Source organism: Aotus nancymaae, unplaced genomic scaffold, assembly GCF_030222135.1.
Source record: "Aotus nancymaae isolate 86718 unplaced genomic scaffold, 86718_ANA_hifiasm-v0.15.2.pri h1tg000032l_0, whole genome shotgun sequence".
In the NCBI taxonomy this organism is placed as follows: domain Eukaryota; kingdom Metazoa; phylum Chordata; class Mammalia; order Primates; family Aotidae; genus Aotus; species Aotus nancymaae.
In genome coordinates this window covers 8,791,551-8,816,578 of record NW_026988445.1, presented here as the reverse complement: position 1 = coordinate 8,816,578, position 25,028 = coordinate 8,791,551, and the positions used below count along the sequence as shown (strand labels likewise).

At 38.3% G+C, this 25,028-nt stretch overlaps 1 protein-coding gene, 1 non-coding gene and 1 pseudogene across 11 annotated transcripts in view; 1 reads left to right on the top strand and 2 right to left on the bottom strand.

Annotated features, from left to right (window-relative positions):
• The window catches only part of MARK1 (microtubule affinity regulating kinase 1), a 135,495-nt gene that overhangs the window by 20,768 nt on the left and 89,699 nt on the right, over positions 1–25,028 (bottom strand). For 6 of the 10 annotated variants that reach the window (XM_064383523.1, XM_064383526.1, XM_064383524.1 and 3 more), the window contains exons 10-14: positions 10,885–10,984; positions 9,716–9,828; positions 7,763–7,916; positions 7,268–7,461; positions 1,624–1,698 (exon numbers count right to left, since the gene is read on the bottom strand). In XM_064383523.1, the coding sequence (XP_064239593.1) occupies positions 1,624–1,698; positions 7,268–7,461; positions 7,763–7,916; positions 9,716–9,828; positions 10,885–10,984 (636 nt within the window). The remainder of the gene's footprint in view (positions 1–1,623; positions 1,699–7,267; positions 7,462–7,762; positions 7,917–9,715; positions 9,829–10,884; positions 10,985–25,028) is intronic. The other 4 variants (XM_064383527.1, XM_064383528.1, XM_064383529.1 and 1 more) reach the window with 1 other exon arrangement.
• LOC135277631 (U6 spliceosomal RNA) lies at positions 2,431–2,537 on the top strand. Its single transcript, XR_010345241.1, has one exon. It is a non-coding gene; the product is annotated as a U6 spliceosomal RNA (small nuclear RNA).
• Positions 21,122–24,515, bottom strand: LOC105722279 (histone deacetylase 1-like; annotated as a pseudogene).

Sequence of the window (25,028 nt, the reverse complement as noted above, 5' to 3'; positions counted from 1 at the left end):
CATGAAGCTCTCGTGCTGTGATTTTGGGCTCCATCAGGTCATTATGTTCCTCTCTAAACTGGTTATTCTAGTTAACAGCTCCTGTAATCTTTCATCACGGTTCTTAGCTTCTTTGCATTGGGTTAGAACACAATCCTTTAGCTCAGCAAAGTTTGTTATTACCCACTTTTTGAAGCCTATTTCTGCCAGTTCATCCATCTCAGCTTCAGCCCAGTTCTGTGCCCTTGTTGGAGAGGTGCTGCAATCATTTAGAGCAGAAGTGGCATTCTTCTTTGGGAATTTTCAGTGTTTCTGTGTTGGTTTTTTCCCTCATCTTCGTGGATTTATCTACTTTTGATCTTTGAGGCTGTTGACCTTTGGATGGGGTTTTTGTGGAGTCTTTTTTGATGATGTTGTTGTTGCTTTCTGTTGTTTTTCTTCTAACACTCAGACCCCTCTTCTGCAGGTCTGCTGCAGTTTTCTGGGGATCCACTCTGGACCCTAATTGCTTGGGTATCACCAGTGGAGGCTGCAGAACAGCAGATTGCTGCCTGCTCCTTCCTTTGAAAGCTTTGTCCCAGAGGGGCAGCAACCTGACGCCAGCTGGAAGTCTCCTATATGAATTATCTGCTGACCCCTGTTGGGAGGTCTCACCCAGACAAAAAGCGCAGTATCACGAATGTCCTTAAGGAATTAGTCTGGCTGCCCCTTAGTGGAGCTGGTGCACTGGGCTGGGGGAATTCTCCTCGTCCAGAAGGCCCAGGCTCTTTGGAGCCAGCAGGTAGGAAAGATTAAGTCTGCTGAACCTAAGACCACAGCTTCTCCTCCTCCCAGGTGCTCTGTCTCAGGGAGATGAGAGTTCTGTCTGTAAGCCCCTGGCTGGAGTTACTGGAATTCCTGCAGGGAGGCCCTGCCTGGTGAGGAGGGATGGATCTGGGTTCCACCTAAAGAAGCAGTCTGGCCATGATCTACCACAGCTGCTATGCTGTGCTGTGGAGAACACAGCCCAGTCCAAACCACCCAGCCTCCCTAACACTGGCAGGAAAAAACCACTGACTAGAGCTGCAGTAATGGCGGTCGCCCCTCCTGACGGGAACTTGGTCCTATTAGGCAGACTCTAGGTTGCTGTGCTGGCCAGCGGGGATTCCAGGTCAGTGAATCTTAGCTTGGTGGGGATCCATGGGAGTGGCATCCACTGAGCGAGGCTGCTTGGCTCTCTGGCTTCAGCCCCCTTTCCATGGGAGTGGACAGATCTCCTGCCTTTCTGGAGCTCCAGGAGCCACCAGATTATGTAAAAACTCCTGCAGCTCAGTGCCTGCCCGAACGGTTACTGACAGGAGCAGCTGCCATGGGTCTGCCCAGTTTTGTGCTTAGGACCCAAGGCCCTGGTGGTGTAGACTCATGAGGAAATCTCCTGATCCATTAGTTGCAAAAATCCGTGGGAAAAGCATAGTGCCCCAGGTGGGTAGCACACTTCCTCACCGCCTCTCTTGGCTCACAGAGGGAAGTCCCTTTGCCTAGTGCAGTTCCTGGGTGAACCGCCCCACCCTGTTTTTCCTTGTTCTCCGTGGGTTGTACCAACTACCTAGTAACTCCTAATGAAAGAACCTGGGTACCTCAGTTGGATGTACAGAAATCACTCACCTTTTGCCTTCCTCTCGGTGGGAGCTGCAGACGGGCACTGTTTCTACTCAGCCATCTTGGCCCTTCCTTCTTCCCCTTATTTTGCGAAAAAGTTGATTAATACTTTTCTTAGAGTTCATGTCTTAGTCTGTTTGGGCTGCTATAACAAAATATCATAAACTGGCTGGCTTATAAACAACAGAAATTTATTTCTCACAGTTCAAGAGACTGGAAAGCACAAGATCAAGGTGTCAAGATATTTAGCATACAGTGAAGGCTTGCTTCCTAGATAGCCATCTTTTTGTTGTGATTTCACATGGCAGAAGGGTGGAACAAGCTCCCTTGGGCTCTTTTATAAGGGCACTAATCCCATTCATAAGGGCCCTTATGACCTAATCACCTCCTAAAGGACCTGCCTTCTAATACTAACACCTTTAGGGTTAGAATTTTTTTTTTTTTAGGGTTAGAATTTTAACATATGAATTTTGGTGGGGGGGGCACTAAGATTCATATTATAGTTTATATCATTTTATATTTTGTACTGCTCATACATGTGATAGATAATATGGAAAATACTTTTACCAGTTTTATTGTTTTCTTGATTCAAAAACAGCACAACATATTTGTGTCTTCAAAACTCAACATTTAGCTCCCAAGTTTCTAGGCTAGTCAAGGGTTTTCCCTGAACTCCCACATGTAATTTCTGGATGGGAATTTCTAGAAGGAAAATATTAAGTTTGTTTATCCTGCACCTTACTTACAAATAATAATACTCTGCTATGGTCTGAATGTGTCCCCTGAAGTTCCTGTGTTAGAAGCTTGATCCCCGTGCTCACTTCGGCAGCACATATACTAAAATTGGAACGATACAGAGAAGATTAGCATGGCCCCTGTGCAAGGATGACATGCAAATTCGTGAAGCGTTCCATATTTAAAAAAAAAAAAAAAAGAAGAAGCTTGATCCCCAATGCGCAAGTGTTGGGAGGTGTGGCCTGATAAGAGGTGATTAGGCTCTGGTCTCACAAATGAATTCTTTGAAAGTGGATTAGTTATCTTGAGAGTGGCTTTTTCATAAAAAGCGTATTTGGCCCCCTCTTATTTTCTTGCATGTGCTCTCTTGACCTCGCTTTATGCCATGGGGTGATGCAGCAAGAATGCCCTCACCTGAAGGTGGCATCTTGATACTGAACTACCCAGCCTCCAGAGTGGTGAGAAATAAATTTCTTTGCTTTATAAAGTATCCATTATGTGGTATTCTATTATAGCAACACAAAATGAACTAAGAGAGACTCCTTTCGTTTCTAGTCTGTGATGGTTGTGGGTGATGAACAATCAAACAGATGACTTCAGGAATTAACCAAAACATTTATCCAACCATTCATCTGTTTAACCATTTAACTCAAAACTCTCCCCATGCTATCAACTGGCTAGTTTTAAATATCATCTGTCAGTATCATCCTTGAGTTAAGATACTAAACTAACATTATATAATACTGTCAATAGAATCATACTTATAAGCAAGAACTGTTACTATTGACAAAGAAAATTCTGATTTTATAAACATTAACTGTACTATCACTTATTAATTACCTCTGCATGTTATGGGCACTATTTCTTTTTCCATCAGAAAGGAAGGAGCCATTTTATGCCATTTGAATGGATTTAATATTTTCCATTATATTCTACTTTATTGACATTGGTAAAAATGTTCATTTGTTCAGACAATATTTTACACTATTACAGGGCTTGAATTATAAATGCTCAAGTACTTTCTATCTAAAAATTTACCTTAAAGAAAAGGTATTAAAGCCATGTATTTTGCCTTTAAAGCAGTGATTAGCAAATTTTTTCTGTAAAGAGTCATAGAGTCAACATTTTAGGTTTTGTGGGCCACACCATCAATGTCGCCAATAGTTAAGAAAATGCAAATTAAAAACAAATAGATACTTTTTTTTCTTTTTGCCCTTCAGATTGGCAAAAATGCTAAAGACTGATAATATCCTGTTGATGAGTTTGTGGAGAAATAATTACTCTCTAAATTACCCCAACCATTTGGAAAGTTACTTTGGTAGCATTTATTAAAAAATTAAATGTATATATTCTAAGGATACACACATAGTCAGGGAAATACATTAAGACACATCAGAACTGAGTCTTTAAGTGAGTTGAGTGGGAGCAGGGATGGGGCTGCACAGACCAAGGGTGACTGTCATGGACTGAGGAGCATGAGGAGCCTGCCTCTTTGCAGCTGAAGTTAAAAAGAAGTGTTGTCACATAGACCCAAAGACAGAACTTTTGAGAATGCCTCTAATAGAAGTATACCAGTAACATAAATGTATAAGGTTGTACACTCTGGAGAATGAAAAGCTCTGAATACTTCATCAAAAGAAAGGTTGAACAAATTATAATATATCTATCTGTTAATACCAATGAAATAATATGCATCCATTAAAAAGATCTTGATGTTCTGATCTAGGAGGACCCCAAACTATAAGTAAAAAAGTTAAAATGTTATACAGTATGATCTCATTTTTAAAAAAGTAAAATAAAATAATACTCTCTCTCTCTCTCTCTATATATATATATATTCACTTTTTTTTTTTTTTTTTTTGACAGTGTCTCACTCTGTCACCCAGGCTGGAGCACAGTGGTACAACCATAGCTCAAAGCTCATTGCAGCCTCAAACTCCTGGGCTCAAGTCATCCTCCCTCCTCTCAGCTTTTCAAGTAGCCAGAACTACAGGCACACACTACTACACCAGGCTAATCTTAAAATATTTTGTAGAAATCAAGTTGCACTAGGTTGTTCTGGCTGGTCTGAAACTCCTGGCCTCAAGCGAGCCTTCCTCTGTGGCCTACCAAAATGCTGGGATTATAGGCATGAGCCACTGCACCCAGCCTACATTTTCTTTAATTAAGGAAAACCTATAAAAGAATTCATCCTAAATGATTAGCACCAGTTATATTAGGAGTTGAGACTAAAATGAAATGGATAGGGAAAAAGAGATGATTAATTTTACTTTAGAAACTTCTGAAGTGCTAAAATTAGACAAAATATATTATTTTGGTTTCTGAAACTACCAAAATTAAAACAGTAAATAACAATATATAATAGTATTATGTGGCTAAGAATAGAATTTCTGTATCAAAATATTTTGGCTTTTTTTTTTTTTTGTAAAAAAAGATAAGTGTGGCATAATTTGGATTTAAGCTAATCCCTTAATTTTTATGCCTTCTTTAATAAATATGCTTTGAATACACACTATATGCTTCAGCATTAATGACTCTGAGAAAGCTATCATGTCAATATACAACAGATTATACATTTGGAGAGATAAGGTTTAACATGGGAAAACAACAGTGAACAAAACAAGACAGCATATAAATAGCTAAGAGTTAAATGACAGGATCTAGCAGTTGAAAAGCTAATGGGTTTTGGAGTATTCAGCCAAAAGATTCTACCCAGGAGACAAGACTTGAAATGATCTATGGAAGTAGAATTTTCATAATATAAGGGGGAATCTTTAGGCAAGGGCACTACATAAAGACAGGCATGGAGACAGACAAAGCTGAGCATGTTCATGGGAAAATAAGACTCAATTCAGTCAAATGACAGGCTAATATTGAATGGCAGAAAGTATGGGACCAATTATTTCTTTCTGTTACGTGGGGTGATTACACTGGAAAATGTCCTCTGAGGGAAATAGTGGCTTCTCTAGCAAAAAAATTAAAAAAAAAATTTAAGCCCTATTATAGTTCAATCATTTCTAAACAGATCATGTAGAAGCTAAGTGGTTATATCCATCAATTCTTAAAGTGGTTATGCACATCTATTTCACAGACTAAGAGGTGATAATCTACTAATCATATCATACATACATACTCAAATATACATAACCATATTCAAAAGACATAAGACTCCAACAGACTACATAAAATAATGGATATTAGGGAGTTTAACTCACTTGGAATTTTGGTATCTTATCTTGCATTTGCTATTTAAAGTAATTTTTTTCTCTACTGTCTACAGGCTAAGGTTTTTTTTTCTTCTGTTGGTTTAAAAGTTTTAATTCTTTGTTCTTACATTGCTCATCCTTAAGTTCCTGAATTCATGTTTGCTTACTGCTAATGATTTTTTTTTTTTTTTTTGAGATGGAATTCGACTCTTTTGTTGCCCAGGCTGGAGTGCAATGGTGTAATCTCGGCTCACTACAAGCTCTACCTCCCAGATTCCAGAGATTCTCCTGCCTCAGTCTCCCAAGTAGCTGGGATTACAGGCATGTGCCACCACGCCCGGCTAATTTTGTATTTTTAGCAGAGATGGGGTTTCACCATGTTGGTCAGGCTGGTCTTGAACTCCTGACCTCAAGTGATCCACCCACCTCGGCCTCTCAAAGTGCTGGGATTACAGGTGTGAGCCACCATGTCCAGCCTCTTACCGCTAATGATTTCTTAAACTTATTCCTATCATCTGACTAACAAGGCCTGTGTTTGTTTATATTTCTTTAATGTCCACCTCTATCCTTATGCCCTGGATACTGTCCAGAGTTCTGGTTATGAATTTTCATTGTTTTTCTGTTTTTGCATATGTTACTACATACAATACTTCAATAAGTTATTTGATTACTTTCAACTCCCATATATTTTATAGCAACATTCTAGATTAATTTCTCTTCCAGAAGAATACTTCCTTCAACGAAGGTGTTTTCAAATGGTCACTGTGTAGTCAAATAGTTGAGACATTTTATAACAAAGAACATGGTTTTTGTACCTTCACATCTAAATGAAAACAGGGCTAGATAAAATTTCTAAGCTCAGTGTGCTTTTTCTCAATATTTTAACAATATTTTTCCCTTTATCTTACTGTATCCATGTTGCTATTGAGAAATCTGATGTCAATCTGAATCTTGTTCCTTTTAAGGTTGTCTGCTCTCTGACTCTGGAGTCTTTAAAACATTCTCACTTTGTTTTTGGTATCTATAAATTCCACTTTAAAAGTCTAGGAGTAGGTTTTCTTCCTGGCTTCTATTTGCCACTCTGGGTCCTTTCAATATGAAATCTTCCCTCTTTATTTTTTCTTATTATTTCTTTAACTATTTCTCCCCCTTCATTTTGCTCCCTTTCCTTTCAAAAACACTTAATATCTGAATGTTACCCTTTCGCATACCTTAGTTTTCTTTTATATTTTCTATCTGTATTCTTTCCTACTGCCTTATGAGAGAGCAGCTCAAACCCTCTTCTAGTTCCCATTCATTATATAATTTATGTAGTTTGCTGTTTTAAGTGAATAATGTGAGGCAACTTTATAAATTAATTATTTAATTGAGTCTGCCTTCATTCAACAGCATATTCGTAAATAAAAATGAAATGTGCCAACATAATATTAAGTAAACATTATAAAAAGGAAAATGAAGCAGGAAAGTTTAAAAAGTTTAAAATGAAGCAGCATTTGAAGTTGAAGTTAAGTGTTTACAGGCAAAAAAGAATTCTTTTGTTGTTGTTGTTCTTAAATTGCATTTATGAGAAGTGTGGTCCCTTCTGCATGTTCTTTAAATTATCATTCCTTTTCAATCATTAAAAAAAAAAAAAAAAAGATAAAGAGTTTATACATAACCCTGAAACAAGTTATTACAATAAATTGCAATATACCAGAGTATTTACTCACACTTGTAATAGTTGAAGATTTTTTCCTCTCTGGCCCTACAAGAGGGCTTGCAGTCATCTCGCTTTTTGAGCCAACTGTTGTGCTGCCAAGTTTTCGAGCCACATCTTTGTCCCACTCCTCTTTCTGTTCACTTTCCACGCTGTTAGCCTGAGCTCTTTTGGTATATGATACAGCAGGAGGAATGGATGGACCAGCTATAATTTTTTAAAAAATAGCATAATGAGCTGAAAAACAACTGATCTATTTTCTGCTCACAAACGAAAACTCTGTATTAAAATTATCTATATTTGCATGTTTTAAATTCTGAAGAAAGATTAAACTTTGATTTCAAAAATCAGGTCAGTCCCTGCAACAGGGATTATTTTTATACCTCAGTACTATATGTCTGTGAGAACTAGATGACACAAACACATAGATATGAATGTACAATGCTTTAAAAACACAAGTTTGGGTAGAACCCACGTGTTGTTTCACTTATTTGACTTTTTTCCCCACCATGATCACTGAAACGCCGCTGCTTCTGATTTGCTGAGATGCTTCTCTGGACCTTCAGGTGAGCAGGGGACTGAAGAGTGCTGTTGTTTAAGTCACTACTGGGCCGGGATCTCTGACACAAGTTTCCACTGGATAATGATTCACCACCTTCAAACTATAAGAAGAAAAGCCACGAGGATTTTAAAGCAGAAAAAAAAAAAGTTTGTACAAACACTGCACTCTTTATTTTCTAAATGATTTAAAGCTATACAAGAAGTAATCCAAATTTAAAAAACAGTGTAGTATTGGGTCTAGAACTTTTAAGTTGGCAAGCAGGAAAGGAGTGAACTGGATAGAATATGCATTAGTGACTACTCATAATCTTCTATTATTTTGTACAAATCCTTAGTTTAGTCAGAACACCAATAACAGCAACCAATTATTGAATGGTAATTATAGACTAGGCACTGTACTAAGCTCTTTCTATATGTTACTTTATTTAATCATCACAACAAACCTATGATGTATTAACCTGCACTTTATAGACGGAAAAACTGAGGTTAAGAGAGTTAAGGGGCATCACTGAGATTTAAACTTACAATAAAATCTAAAATTTTAAATATACACACATGCATATATACATATGTATGCATATAAACATAAACATAAATTCGTTTGTTTTGTTTTATCCACATTTGCAAAAAAAAAATTTGGTTTACTGTTTCTGATCAGGAAATTATATCTACTTAGAACTCAGCATGGTAAACTCTGGATTGACACACTATTCCTCTCTCTATAACGTAAAACTTGTTTGCTGCCAGCAAACCTTTGATGGAATCACTGGCATCCCAATAGGAAATCTAAATTCATATATAGATAATACTAATGATAAATAGCAGAGTAATACTGATGATAATAACAGTCTAATGCAGAGCACATAGTATTCCAAGGACTTTATAAGTACTCACTCATTTAACACTTCCAATGATCCTAAAAGATAAGTACTATTATTGTCCTCATTTTATAGATAAGAAACTGAGGCACAGAAAATTAATTGCCTTAGTTGCATAGTTAGTGGTTGTGCTGGGGTAGGGTGGGGGCGGGGTAGCTTAGACCCAGTAAGATCCTGAACTTTGGAACCAGCTCGAGGTAATCAGTTCTCCCTCTATGGGTTCATGCTAGATCTGGTTACTGAAAAGAGCATGGCACCTCCCCAACCTCTCACCTGCTCCCTCTTGCCATGTGACATGCTGGCTTCCCCTCACCTTCCATCATGTCTGTAAGCTTCCTGAGGCCTTTACCAGAAGCAGATGCCAACACTATGCAGATGCCAGCATCATGCCTGCAGAACTGTGAGTCAAATAAACTTTTTTTCTTTATATATTATCCAGTCTCAGGTACTTCTTTATAGCAATGCAAAACTACCTAACATAGTTCACCATTTGTATACGGTTATTTCCTGAATCTATCTCCTTATGATAGTTCTCCTGGCCTTGAGAATTCCCAGTTGAAAGCATCAGTCACTTGACACTTTATAAGGCAAAATGTCACCAAATAACCTTCCCCAGAGTTACCTCTTTTAAAAATCATTTAAGACATACATTTTATTTCAAAAGCTATCATTTCCTCATGTTCCAGTCACTGACTTTTCTGCACACCTGAAATAACCATATTACCTTTGGTGGGGCTGTTGCATTTGGATGCACAAGCTGTGGGGGAAACCATTCTCGAAGACCAGGTTGTGAATGGTGCCTCTTGGAGCTAAGAAAGACAGTAGGCCTGTTCTTTCATAAAATCTCTTTGGTACCCAGAAATAAAATCACTTCATAATTCAGCATCTTGATTTTTGAATTCCAATAAATAAGAATGTTAGGATAGGATCTTTATATTATTTTTGATACCACAAAGAATATATTTGCTAATATATTAGCTCAAGAAATAATTCACAGTAATCTGAAAAGGTGAAAAACTTACTTCAGGTGGTTTTCTACCTAGAAGAATATAAGTAGCCATAACTTCATCATACTTCTGATTTATTAAGGCATCATTTATTTCATCTCGTGCAAAGCCCATAGTGACCATAATATCTAGAAATTTAAAAGAGAGAGATGTTCTGAAAATGGGTTTAGTTTAGTAAACAAATCAACAAAAACAGGCAAGTTTGCCAATTTTGAATATGAAAACTAAGTCATGAAAATTTAAAGTGTAGTTTTAAAAACTTCTGGACTATTAGCCTAAGATATCATATGTTCACAGATATTGTACAATGATAATTTTACATGCAGAAATTATCTACATCATGGGTAATATATTAATGGGCCCACTTAATTTCTCCTTGCCTAATACATTCCTGAGCTTTCTTTGTCTAGTCTGAGACCATGTTAGTCTCTGTTACACAAAATTCTCTTTCGCTCAACTCATCCTCAGCTACTTGTGAAGTGGTTTCTCTCATTTCTTAACAATTTCTGCTTTCTGATTTACAGTAGGTTGACTCTTCTTTGGGAGATTTGAATTTCCATGGTTTTTCTGATCAGGTTCCTAACACCCTAAAATGCTCTCCCCTGCCACACTGCCCTCAAGCCAGATAAAAACACAGTTGAGATGAGTCAGCTTGAGACTAAATAATGGCTTTGGGAAGGGATTGAGAAATGAAGAGAACAAGTTAGAAAGAGTGCTCTGGCTAGGTATGGGCAGTAGCAGGACAAGTGAGGAGGGAGAATAAATGTTGCTAAGACAGTGGAAAAAGAAAGGGAGAGCCAAAGTGTTCAACTCTCAATTCAGTGCCTCCACATTTTTGGTAAAAATAAATGCTATATTTGCTGATACTTATCAGTCTGATCAGTGCTGATAGTTACATCAGCCATTTCTCCCGCTGGGCATCACTGAAAAGAAAGAATTCAGTTTATTTATGTTAAGTTTTATATCACTGTTGTCAAACACTGAATTGGACGATAATATATATCAGAACAAATTAGGGAACTTGAAGTGTAGAATTTTTAGTGTATTATCATTAAAATGATAATGCAAGTATTTTTCAAGTAAAAATTGCTTTCTATTTACACTTTTAAACACTATTTTTGTACAGTAAAGGACTCTTACTTGTTGACTAGGGACAGCACTTCTTACCATGTTTAAATACTTACCTATTCTTTTTATGTCATTGAAATCTGGATCAGGCTCAGTATATGGCTTTAGTTCTTCTTCTTCATGACCAACATTCATCCATCGATCTTTCATTATTTGCTAGGAAATAAACTCTACATTATGTGTGGTCAATCAGAATATTTGGGAACTTATTTTAGCAAATTTGAAATTACTAGTTCACTCAACAAGTTTCATGTGACATTTCCAGTTTGATTAGTGGGCCAAAAAGAGGTATAAGACTTTGGGACACACATGACAACTGTGACTATCTTCCTACACACTCACCGAACGTATTGATTCAAAGTAGCATGCCTCCCTTATTCCTTCAAAGGGAATATTTTCAAATTTAGGTATTTTAATGTAAGAACTTACTTCTTATAAAGCAGATTTTAACTTCTGCTTTAGATTTTACATTTAACATTAATACAGAGATTATAATTTTTTCCTGGCTTTTGCCAAATATATGCCTTATTTAAAAATCACCACTTATTAAAATATTAGCAAAGAAGAGGTCATGGGGAATGAAAATCACGGTTAACAGTAAAGTTATCATAGCTAACATGATGTGGGAAGGGAGGGTGATCAAAATTTAAGTCTAGAGTTAGGAATTAGGTGAGAATCAAGCAGGGGTTGATGTGAATTACCAGAGTCAGATTTAAGCTAAGGCTGTAAAATAACAGTCCTGGGCTTTTAAAAGGCAACCTTGTGGAGGCAAGCTAGAAAATGGGAAAAGTATTTGCAAAACATTTACTGGATAAGGAGTAAATATTCAGAGTATGTAAAGAATGCCTGCAACTCATAATATAAAAACAAATAACCTGAATAAAAATTGGGCAAAGTAATATTTCTAACAAAAAAGATACAGAAGTTGCCAACAGGCATGCTTGTTGTGTGAAAAGATGCTCAACATCAATAGTCAGCAGGGAACTCAAAACCATAGTCAGATATCACCTTATATTCATTAGGATGGTCACTATCAAAAAAACAGAAAACAAGTGTTGGTGAGCATGTGGAGAAACTGAAACCCTTGTGAACTGCTGGCAGGAATGTAAAATGGTGCAGGCACTACGGAAAACAGTATAGAGGTTGCTCAAAAAATTAAAAAACTACCATATGATGCAGTAATCCCACTTCTGGGTATCTATCCAAAAAAACTGATGACAGAGTATCAAAGAGATATTCAGAAACTTATATTCACAATAGCCTAGATGTGGAAGCAACCTAAATGTCCATTGACAGATGAATTGATAAAGAAAATGTGATACATAAATACAAAGAAATATTATTCAGCCTTTAAAAAAATCTTGCCATATGTTACAACATAGATGAACCTTGAGGACATTATGCTAGGTAAAATAAGCCAATCACAAAAAGACAAATACTGCATGATTCACTTATATGGATTATCTAAAGTAGTTAAACTCATAGAAACATAAACTATAACAGAATGGTGACTGCTGGGGCTGAGGAGGGGGAAATGGGGAAACTGAATGAGTACAGAGTTTTAGTCACACAAAATGAAAAAGTTCTGGAGATCTCTTGTACCACAATGTACACATAGTTAACAATACTGTAATACACACTTAAAAGTTGTTAAAAGGGTAAACATATGTTATGTATTTTTTTACCGCCACCACCACCACAAAAAAAAAAGGCAATCTAGTAGAGAATTTTCTATACTCACGGTAAATGGGGAACTGGAAGAAACTTATTTGAATAATTTTGTATTAATTTAGAAAGACTGTTCGCTTTTCATTACTACAGAATTTTAGGTTTTCATTCTAGTTGCTGATATATTAATTGTCTTTTTCCAGGTCCTGTAAAGTACTTTCTCCATCTTTAAATTTTATGTGCCAATATTCTACTAATTAGAAAAATAACTACATATATATATATATATATATATATATATATCTTTTGAAGGCTAATTCCTTGACTGCCAAAGTACCTTCCACTCATTTATTAACATTTACCTAAAGCTAATCACCAGAAAAAATAAATCCAGGGCAGATTTCTAACAACTGGAATCTCTTAGAATACTGCTGTGCTGGATTGGAGGATTTTCCAGAGGTCATCGTCACAAAATATTTTTTTTTTTTTTAAAGAGAGGGTCTCACTGTGTTGCCCAGGCTGGTCTTGAATTCTTAGGATCAAGCAATCTGCTTGCCTCAGTTTCCCCAAGTGCTGGGACTACAGGCATGAGCCACCATGCCTGGTCACATGATACATTTTTAAATTAAACTTTCTAGAGAATTAACATATTTTAAAAACAGAATCATGCAGACATGTAACTCTTTTTTTCTTTGCCATATGGGCTTTATATTTTTATTTTTCATATTTTTAATATTATTGGAGTATGACATATTTACAGGCAATTGCACAAATGCATATGAACTTTCATGAAATGAACACACACACAGCCACCCCCCCAGAACCAGAAAACACTGCCACCACCCTTTACCCTCAAAACCTCCTCATGCCTCAACTACCTCCCTTCATCCTGCCTTTCGATACCATACATTAATGTTTCTTAGTCTTGAAGTTCATGTAATGGAGTCAGGCACAAAACTATGTACTCTTTTGTGCCTGCTTTTTCTTTCTCTTTCTTTCCTTCTTTCTTTCTTTCTTTTTCTTTTCTTTCTTCCTCTTTTTCTTTTCTTTCTTTCTTTCTTTTCTTTCTTTATTATACTTAAAGTTCTGGGGTACTAGTGCAGATCATGCAGGATTGTTACATAGGTATACACATGCCATGGTAGTTTGCTGCATCTACTCCCCCGCCATCATCTACATTAGGTATTTCTCCTAAAGTTATCCCTCCCCAATCCCCCCCTGCTATCCCTCACCTAGTCCCCCAACCCCCCAAAAGACCCTGATGTGTGATGTTCTCCTCCCTGTGTCCATGTGTTCTCATTGTTCAACACCCACTTATGAGAATATGCAGTGCAGACATGTAACTCTTTTTTTTTTTAGTATATGTGCTGCTGAAGCGAGCACGCAGACATGTAACTCTTAAAAGACTACCACTAACTTGATTTCTTATCACCATATTGGGCTATGGTAATTTAAGTACCTTATCCAACTATTGTTTTAAATTATTATTATTTTTTAATTATACTTTAAGGTCTGGGATACATGTGCAGAATGTGCAGGTTACATAGGTATACACACGTGCCATGATGGTTTGCTGCACCCATCAACCTGTCATCTACATTAGGTATTTCTCCTAATTCTATCCCCACCCTTGACTCCCACCCCATGACAGGCCCCAGTGTGTGATGCTCCCCTCCCTGTGTCCATGTGTTCTCATTGTTCAACTTCCACTTATTAGTGAGAACATGCAGTGTTTGGTTTTCTGTTCCTGTGTTAGTTTGCTGAGAATAATGGTTTCCAGCTTCATCCATGTCCCTGCAAAGGACAGAAACTCAACCATTTTTAGGGCTTCATAGTATTCCATGGTGTATATGTGCCACATTTTCTTCATCCAGTCTATCACTGATGGGCATTTGGGTTGGTTCCAAGTCTTTGCTATTGTGAACAGTGCCACAATAAACATACGTGTGCATGTGTCCTTATAGTAGAATGATTTATAATCCTTTGGGTACATACCCAGTAATGGGATTACTGGGTCAAATGGTGTTTTCCGGTCCTAGATCCTTTAGAAATCGCCACATTGTCTTCCATAATGGTTGAATTAATTTACACTCCCATCAACAGTGTAAAAGCATTCCTATTTCTCCACATCCTCTCCAGTATCTGTTGTTTCCTGACTTTATAATGATCTCCATTCTAACTGGCATTAGATGGTATCTCATTGTGGTTTTGATTTGCATTTCTCTAATGACCAGTGATGATGAGCTTTATATATATATAATTATATGTTTGTTGGCTGCATATATGTCTTCTTTTGAGAAGTGTCTGTTCATATCTTTCATCCACTTTTTGATGGGGTTTTTTTCTTGTAAATTTGTTTAAGTTACTTGTTGATTCTAGATATTACCCCTTTGTCAGATGGATAGATTGCAAAAATCTTCTCCCATTCTGTGGGGTGCTTGTTCACTCTGATGATAGTTTCTGTTGATGTGCAGAAGCTCTTTGGTTTAATTAGATGCCATTTGTCTATTTTGGCTTTTGTTGCCATTGCTTTTGGTGTTTTAATCATGAAGTCTTTGCCTATGCCTATGTTCTGAATGGTGCTGCCTAGGTTTTCTTCTAGGGTTTTTATGGTTTTAGGTCTTACATTTAAGTCTTTAATCCATCTTAGTTTTTGTATAAGGTGTAAGGAAGGAGTCCAGTTTCAGTTTTCTGAATATGGCCAGCCACTTTTCCCAACACCATTTATTAAATAGGGAATCCTTTCCCCATTGCTTGTTTCTGTCAGGTTTGCCAAAGATCAGATGGTTGTAGATGTGTGGCGTTACTTTTGAGGCCTCTGTTCTGTTCCATTGGTCTACATATCTGTTTTGGTATCAGTACCATGCTGTTTTGGTTACTGCAGCAGTGTAGCATAGTTTGAAGTCAGGTAGTGTAATGCCTTCAGGTTTGTTCCTTCTGCTTTGGATTGTCTTGGCTATACAGGCTCTTTTTTGGTTCCATATGAAATTTAAAGTAGTTTTTTCTAATTCACTGAAGAAAGTCAATGGTAGCTTGATGGGGATAGCATTGAATCTATAAATTACTTTGGGCGCTATGGCCATTTTCACAATGTTGATTCTTCCTATCCATGAGCATGAAATGTTTTTCCATTTGTTTGTGTCCTCTCTTATTTCCTTGAGCAATGGTTTGTAGTTCTCCTTGAAGAGGTCCATCACATCCCTTGTTAGTTGTATTCCTAGGTATTTTATTCTCTTTGTAGTACTTGTGAATGGGAGCTCACTCATGATTTGGCTCTCTGTTTATCTCTTATTGGTATATATGAATGCTTGTGATTTTTGCACATTGATTTTGTATCCTGAGACTTTGCTGAAGTTGCTTATCATCTTAAGTAGATTTTGGGCTGAGATGATGGAGTCTTCTAAATATACAATCATGTCATCTGCAAACAGAAGCAATTTGACTTCCTCTCTTTCTATTTGAATACTCTTTATTTTTTCTCTTGCCTGACTGCCCTGGCCAGAACTTCCAATACTATGTTGAATAGGAGTGGTGAGAGAGACATCCTTGTCTTGTGCTGGTTTTGAAAAGGAATGCTTCCAGCTTTTGCCCATTCAGTATAATATTGGCTCTGAGTTTGCCATAAATAGATCTTATTATTTTGAGATACGTTCCATCAATACCTAGTTTATTGAAAGTTTTTTTTTTTTTTTTTTTTTTTTTAGCATGAAGGGGTGTTTAATTTTATAACAAAGTCCTTTTCTGCATCTATTGAGATAATCATGTGGTTTTTGTCATTGGTTCTGTTTATGTGATGGATTACGTTTATAGATTTACATATGGTGAACCAGCCTTGCATCATCCCAGGGATGAAGCAGATTTGGTTGTTGTGGATAAGCTTTTAGATGTGTTGCTGGATTTGAGTTGTGAGTATTTTATTGAGGATTTTCACATCAATGTTCAGCAGGGACACTGGTCTGAAGTTTTCTTTTTTTGTTGTGTTTCTGCAAAGTTTTAGTATCAGGATGATGATGGCCTCATAAAATGAGTTAGGAAGGAGTCTCTCTTTTGCTAATGTTTGAAAAAGTTTCAGAAGGAATGGTACCAGCTCCTCTTTGGAGCTCTGGTAGAATTCGGCTGTGAATCCATCTGGTCCTAGGCTTTTTTTGGTTGGAAGGCTATTAATTGCTGCCTCAATTTCAGAACTTGTTATTGGTCTATTCAGGGATTTGACTTCTTCCTGGTTTAGTCTTGGGAGTGTGTATGTGTCCAGAAATTTATCCATTTCTTCTAGATTTTCTAGTTTATTTCCATAGAGGTGTTTATGGTATTCTCTGATAGTAGTTTCTATTTCTGTGGGATCAGTGGTGATACCCCCTTTATCATTTTTTATTGCATCTACTTGATTCTTCTCTCTTTTCCTCTTTATTAGTCTGGCTAGTAGTCTATCTGTTTTGTTAATCTTTTCAAAAAACCAGCTCCTGGATTCATTAATTTTTTGAAGGGCTTTTCGTGTCTCTACTTCCTTCAGTTCTGCTCTGATCTTAGTTATTTCTTGTCTTCTGCTGGCTTTTGAATTTGTATGCTTGCTTTTGCTTCTCTAGTTCTTTTAATTGTGATGTTAGGGTGTTGATTTTAGATCTTTCCCGCTTTCTCCTATGGGCATTTAGTGCTATAAATTTCCTCTAAACACTGCTTTAGCTGTGTCCCAGAGATTCTGGTATGTTGTGTCTTTGTTCTCATTGATTTCAAAGAACTTATTTATTTTTGCCTTCATTTCATTATTTACCCAGTAGTCATTCAGGAGCAGGTTGTTCAGTTTCCATGTAGTTGTGTGGTTTTGAGTGAGTTTCTTAATCCTGAGTTCTAATGTGACTGCACTATGGTCTCAGAGACTGTTTGTTATGATTTCCATTCTTTTGCATTTGCTAAGGAGTGTTTTACTTCCAATTATGTGGCCAATTTTAGAATAAGTGTGATGTGGTGCTGAAAAGAATGTATATTCTGTTGATTTGGGGTGAAGAGTTCTGTATATGTCTATTAGGTCCGCTTGGTCCAGAGCTGAGTTCAAGTACCGAATATCCTTATTAATTTTCTGTCTCATTGATCTAATAGTGACAGTGGGGTGTTAAAGTCTCCCACCACTACTGTGTGGGAGTCTAAGTCTCTTGGTAGGTCTCTAAGAACTTGCTTTATGAATCTGGGTACTCCTGTATTGGGTGTGTATATATTTAAGATAGTTAGTTCTTCTTGTTGCATTGATCCCTTTACCATTATGTAATGCCTTTCTTTGTCGTTTTTGATCTTTGTTGGTTTAAAGTTTGTTTTATCAGAGACTAGGATTGCAAACCCTGCTTTTTTTTCCTTTCCATTTTCTTGGAAAATATTCCTCTTTCCCTTTATTTTGAGGCTATGTGTGCCTTTGCACATGAGATGAGTCTCCTGAATACAGCACACCAATGGGTCTTGACTTTTTATCCAGTTTGCCAGTGGGTGTCTTTTAATTGGGGCATTTAGCCCATTTACATTTAAGGTTAATATTATTATGTGTGAATCTGATTCTGTCATTATGATGCTAGCTGTTTATTATGCCCATTAGTTGATGCAGTTTCTTCATAGTGTCGATGGTCTTTACAATTTGTTATGTTTTTTAGTGACTGGTACTGGTTTTTCCTTTCCATATCTAGTGCTTCCTTCAGGAGCTCTTGTAAGGCAGGCCTGGTGGTGATAAAATCTCTCAGCATTTGCTTGTCTGTAAAGGATTTTATTTCCCCTTCACTTATGAAGCTTAGTTGGCTTGAATTGAAACTCTTTCTTTAAGAATGTTTAATATTGGCCTCCACTCTCTTCTGGCTTGTAGGGTTTCTGCAGAGAGATCCGCTGTTAGTCTGATGGGTTCCCTTTGTGAGTAACCTGACTTTTCCCTGTGAATGCCCTTAACATCTATTCCTTTGTTTCACCTTGGTGTGACGATTATGTGTCTTGGGGTTGCTCTTCTCGTTGTTTTTTTTTTTATTTTGCGGTTATCTCCTCAAGTTAAATCGAGGAATATTTTTGTGGTATTCTCTGTATTTCCTGAATTTGAATTTTGGTCTGTCTTTCTAGGTTGGGGAAATTCTCCTGTTATCCAACTAATTTAAATGAAACTAGACCTACTACAAATGATAATTCTACCATATGTCTTCAGTGTTGGGGTGGGTGAACATCAGGAGGGAAAACAAATTAGCAAAGCAGAGAAGCAAAAGATGCCACACAATTCCTCAAAATATTAAGGCCTTTCCTTTTCCTTACCTCTCCCCTCTCAAACAGTATGTCTGACAGAAGCCTGAGCAAGAGTCAGGCACCAGCATCTGTAGAAATAAAATTCTTTTGTTGGCAGAATTTCCTAGCTTGGAAGGTGAATACAAAGAGCCCTTAGAGAACATAATGAACTACTTAAGGACAGTTAACACAGTACATACAATCCTTCCTGCACTGATCAAGTGCCAATCCAGCCAGTCTACTCCTTGACATCTTTACTGATTCAATTCTATAGCTGCACAAACAGAGGAAGTAAGGAAGGCATATGGAAGCAGTAGCTCAGCTGATGCTTAAAAGTCTTTAAGTATATATAAAGTAAATCCATAGCAAATCCTACCCTTCCACACACATATCAACACAAACAAAGGAATCTAACTATCCTTTTATTAACATATTACTCTTTTTTTTTTAAATTACATTTTAGGTTTTGGGGTACATGTGAAGAACATGCGAGACTGTTGCATAGGTACACACATGGCAGTGTGATTTGCTGCATTCCTCCCCATCACCTATATCTGGCATTTCTCCCCATGCTCTCTCTCCCCAACTCCCCACACCCCACTGTCCCTCCCCTATTTCTCCCCGACAGACCCCAGTGTGTGATGCTCCCCTCTCTGTGTCCATGTGTTCTCACTGTTCAACACCCACCTATGAGTGAGAACATGCAAACACATTATGCTTTAATGGGAGCTCTTTGGATGTTTGTTGTTACGATAATGAATGAGAATGGACAAAGAAGAAAAATAACAAACATGAGCTAGACAGAAATACTTCAAGTTCCCCAAGTCCTTGTTGATGCTCTCAAATTTAAGATTACGAGTTGAAAATAATAACAAGTGGAGTAAGATTAATAAATAGTAGAATAGTAAGTAAGTAAAAAGTTAGATTCAGGTAGGATAAATATGGGTCAATCATGCAAAAAGGAAGTGGAAGGAAGGCAAAGAACCAGGAGAGAAAACGGCGGTGTAAAGAGGTCCTCAGGCAAAACGAGCATGTAATGGTTATCTTTCACAGGTATGATTTTGAAAAGTCTCTCTGGTCCGTATGGAGGGAGTGGGTTAGAGGGGTTCAAGACTAGAAGCACAGAAATCAACTAAGAGGCTTTAGCTAAAATCTAGGAGAGAGATGATGACACCCCAATTTTAAGGTAGACAGTGGCAATATGGAAACAAAAGACATGCCCAACATTTTGCTGGTAAAAATCAGCAAAACTTCATGATTTATACAGTGTTATGGAACTTTTTAATCACAATTCATGATTACAAAGGATGGATATCCATATATCTATCTACATTACTGGATACAGGGGGAGAGATAACAAGAAGAAGAAATGGAAGATAATGCCCAGATTTCTCATTCAGACAACTGAATAGAGAGGCTGGTATCATTCACTGAGAAACCAAACTCAGAGAGGGAAGAATGGATCAAGAAAGATGGAGCTCAGTTTTAGACAAGCTGAGTTTGAGGTACTATATCTCAATAGACATGTTCTATAATTACTCTGTTACTTTATTCTGAGGCTCAAGAGAAATCTGGGCTAGGGATTGAGACTCAGGAATCCTTGGCCTACAGATGATGCTGTACAGAAGCTGTAGGGGTGGATGGGATTCTCCAGGAAGAATGAATAGCATAAGAATGAATGGAAAAGGGCTCAGAGTACAGCCTCAAGGAACACTAGTGTTTAAAGGTTAGAAAGAAAAGAAATCCAAAAAGGAAAACCTGCACGGCATGACATGGAAGGCAAGGAAAGAGTTCTTCGAAGAGGGGAAGTGCTGTACTGTCAAATATGGCCAAATGGTCAAATAAGGTGATAGTTAAAAAAGTAACCCCTTGTGTTTGGCAACAGAGATGGGGGACTTTGCTGGGGAAAGTTTCAGTGGAGTGGTGACATTAGGAACCAAAAGGTAAATGGATTGGTGAGGAACAGGTGATGGTTTAAGTGTAGATACTGTTCAAAAAAACTCACTACAAAGGAGGAGCAAGACAGCAGCACTGAAAAGGGATTGCCAGGTTGAAGGGATGCCTTTTTTAATGGAAGACATTCAAGTATGTATAAAAGCTGAGGAAAAGGAGTGGATAGAGATAAGGTTTCGATGGTTACAGAAGAGAGAACCTTACTGAAGGGGTGAGGTACTGAGAAGGAAGGTAGATAAACAGATGAGTGAGTGAAGTCTTGAACAAGAGAAAACACATCTTTCCACTGTGACAGGCAGTGGTAAGAGGGGGTCTAAACAGTTAACTTTTTTATAAAAATGTACCATTTTATTACAAAGAGTCTCAAAAATGAAAATAGTATCTCAAAAAGGAAACTAGACCACCAACCGCTGCCTGAAGAATTAGGGGAAGAAAAAGGGCAGGTGTGTGAGTTTTTTGGCTCATCTGAGGCCACTGGGAAGGTATGAAAACAGAGCCAATCTAAAAATGGCTGATGTGATGTTAGCAGCCTGAAAAGAACAGGAGATCCTTGAAGACCCGGCCACCTTTTACAGAATGTTCATTAAGGGCATCTTTCCAAAGCTACTAAGCAGATATTTGGCATTTCAGGATTTTGTCTTATGGTTGCATAAAAGTATCCCTTTCACCAAGACCTGGCACTCTTTATGGTTCAAAGTTAAGAACTGGGGAAGGATGGAAGGATGGGTGGCAAGGCAGCTCCTAGAAGAGTTCACCCAGCATAGCTGCCAGGGGCTCAGGGCCTTGGTTTCTGTCTAGGTCCTGGGGATATTTATATTTAATAAATTTTCCTATAAATACACAGAGAAATAGAAAATATAAAATCTGACATGTTGGGGGAGAAAGGTAGGGAACTCGGCAAGAAGCCAGAGCTGGACCTGCTTCTTGTCCCTTTTGGCTTCTGGCTTCTCCTCCTTGATTTTCTCCTCTTCTGTGATTTTGTTTTTCTTATCTGGGTCTTTCTCTTTTTCATCCTCTTTTGACTCTCTTGGCTTTTTTGAAGTTGAAAGAGTTCTTGTGACCACCCTCTCCCACCTCATCTGTCAGAGAACTCTTCCTCACAGGCAATTCATTTGTCAGAGGAACAGATTGAGATGTGCTTGTCAGGGTCTTCTTCACTCTCATTGCCCCCTCTCTTAAGGGATGGCATCCTCTGGAATCACCTGCATGTGGAGACAGCTGTATGGGGCAGCATTCTCAGGTTCTTAAACAGTCACTATTTATCTTCTCCAGGTACTCATTCAAGTTCTGGCTAGTCATACTGGAAGGGCTGATGTAGAGCTTGAAATCTGGTCCAAAGTACTCCAAGTAGTTACTGTATGGAAGCTCATTAGGGATCTCTGTATCCAGGGCCACAGCTGTCTCCTATGTCCAGCACTCTGCAACATTACAAACGATGTAACCACCTCCTCCCAGCATTGGCATAGGCGGGTTAAAGCTCTTGACAAATTCCACACACTTGGCATGCCCCCTTCTTTTTTTGGGGGTGGGAGATGGAGTCTCACTCAATTGCCCAGGTTGAAGGGTCGTGGTGTGATCTCAGCTCACTGCAACCTCTGCCTCTGGAGACAAGCAACTCTCATGACTCAACCTCCCGAGTAGCTGATATTACAGGAGTGCACCACCATGCCTGACTAGTTTTTGTATTTTTAGTAGACACGGGGTTTCACCATGTTGGCCAGGCTGGTCTCAAACTCCTTACCTCAAGTGATCCTCCCGTCTCAGCCTCCCAAAGTGCTGGGAGCAGACGTGAGCCACTGTGAGAGGCCAGCATGCACTTTGATGGTCAGGTTGAAGCAACCTAACCAATCCCCAGATAAGGAGTCTGAGCCACACTGTAAGAACACTGCACTAGGCTGGAACATCTCCATTACTCTGAACATAACCAGCCTGAAAATGGCCTCATAGGACTCATCGTCAATCCCATCTCGGAACAGGTATTTAACAGCATAATACTTGCCTTTGCCAGCCCCAATATCCTGTAGGTCCCTAGTTCCTGAAAAGTTCTCTCCATACTTAGGGAAATACATAGTCATGACCCAGTCTGTGATACAGAAGGCCTCTTCCATGCCATCGCTATGGTGAGTATCAATGTCAATATACAGCACCCTCTGGTAATACTTCAGCAGCTCCAGGATGGCCAAGACAATGTCACTGATACAACAGAAGCCAGATATCTCGGACTTCTTTGCATGGTGCAAGCCCCCAGCCCAATTCACAGTGATGTCCATCTGCTGCTTATTAAGTTTCACAGGCCTTGCCACAGAGCCATCAGTAGACGACTGTCAGAATTCAAACAAGCCATTGAATACTGGACAGTCCTCACCAATGTTGACTCTGCATCTGCTTGCTGTGCTCGAACATGTAATCTGGACTGATGGAACACAAGAATTTACTGTAGTCATCACTGTGGTATTTGATCATCTCTCCTCAGCACTGGCTTTGTGAGGGTGACAGATTTCTATTTTTCAGTAGAGACCATAGTTGGGCAGCAAATTGCTAGTCATGCAGATTTGGTGAGGTTTCATTGGATGGCCTTGTCTATAATAGTAATTTCCAACATCCCTGTCGTAGTAGTAACAGACTTTCCTCATGGTACCCTGTGTCTGCCTCATCTTGCTTGTCCCCCGTCCCTCCTGTCAGTTGGTCTCAACAGTAATGTTTAAGGTATGGAAATGGGAAGTGAAGAGTACTCATGACTTTTGGTTTCTATTTTCTCAGTGAAATAAAAGACAAGGATATTTGCCTAGAATGTTTTCCCCTATCTTCCCACCTAAATTCCTTTTTATTTCAAAACGACCACATGAAGTCTGGGTCCTTTCTGTTACTCTCTTTCATGGCACCCTAATCTTTGCCTACAATTGAATGTAGCTTGTCATTATGTAATATTTTGGTTTACCTGTTAATCACGTATCTCCACCACAAGACCATAAACCCAATCAAAGAATGACCCATGTTTGGTTTGTTCAATATTACATATCCAGCACGTAAAAGTACCCAGCCCTAAATGGTCAATACATATTTGTAAATTGAATGAATAAAACCTTGTCTTAATCACTTATCTGTCCTTCTCCTGCATTCCCATGGAACTCTCCTTATAGCCTAGTGCTACTGTTATTAAACTCTACCTTTAATTACAGCAGTTGTGTATAGGTTTATCTCCACGTTATTTAAAGGTCTTGAGGACAAAGGCTGTGCCTATTTTTCTCACTACAGATGCCTGCTGTTTTTTGAATAAAGTAGTGTTTTAAAATAATGTTGCTACAGGATCCCTGGGTAAGAAAGAATCCAGAGATTAGCAACAAGAAGACACCTTACGAAGCTGTTAAAATGTCCAGGAAAGAGAACAGAGGACCGAACTAGACATGAGGAAATGGAAGAAATAAACCAGAAGTATAATCTATTGCACTTGATGGTAAGATTCATTTTGGTTCTGAGGGAATGGATGGAATGCAAGAGAGTTCTGAGAATTTTAAATCAGGTACCTGAAAGAATAGGGTTTCTATAAATTAAGTAAGAAATATAGGAGCAATAGCAGATTTGATTTGATTTGGGAAATAAGCAATTAGAAGGAAAATGAAGGTGCTCACTTCATATCCACATGTTCACGTCAGAAAAAATATATGCATGGATCAAACCCTTAAGTGATTTGTTTTTTTATCTGGGGAAATATATTTACTTATGAAATCCAAAAACATTTTTTTTTTTGAGATGGAGTTTCACTCTTGTTGCCCAGGCTGGAGTGCAATGGCACAATCTTGGCTCACCGCAACCTCTGCCTCCTGGGTTCAAGTGATTCTCCTACCTCAGCCTCCCAAGTAGCTGGGATTACAGACAGTGCCACCATGCCCAGCTAATTTTGTATTTTTTGTAGAGATGAGGTTTCTCCATGTTGGTCAGGCTGCTCTTAAACTCTGACTTCAGGTGATCCACAAACCTTGGCCTCCCAAAGTGCTGAGATTACAGGCATGAACCACTGCACCTGGCCAATTTTTTTTTTTTTTTGAGAAGGAGTGCAGTGGCGCGATCTCAGCTCACTGCAACCTCCGCTTCCTGGGTCTCAAACTCCTGACCTCAGGTGATCTCACCGACCTGGGCCTCCCAAAGTGCTGAGATTATAGGCGTCAGCCAAAACTATTTGAATACACAGTAGAATTAACTATTTAAAGTTGTGCTATTAGCAGTGAGTATTAAAAAAGACCAAAAGAACAACTGGGATTTTCAGGGAAGGAATCATAAGCGGGCAGGATGTAAATTGATTTGAAATATAAGCAGGATTTGGAATGGTGGAAAGTCATGG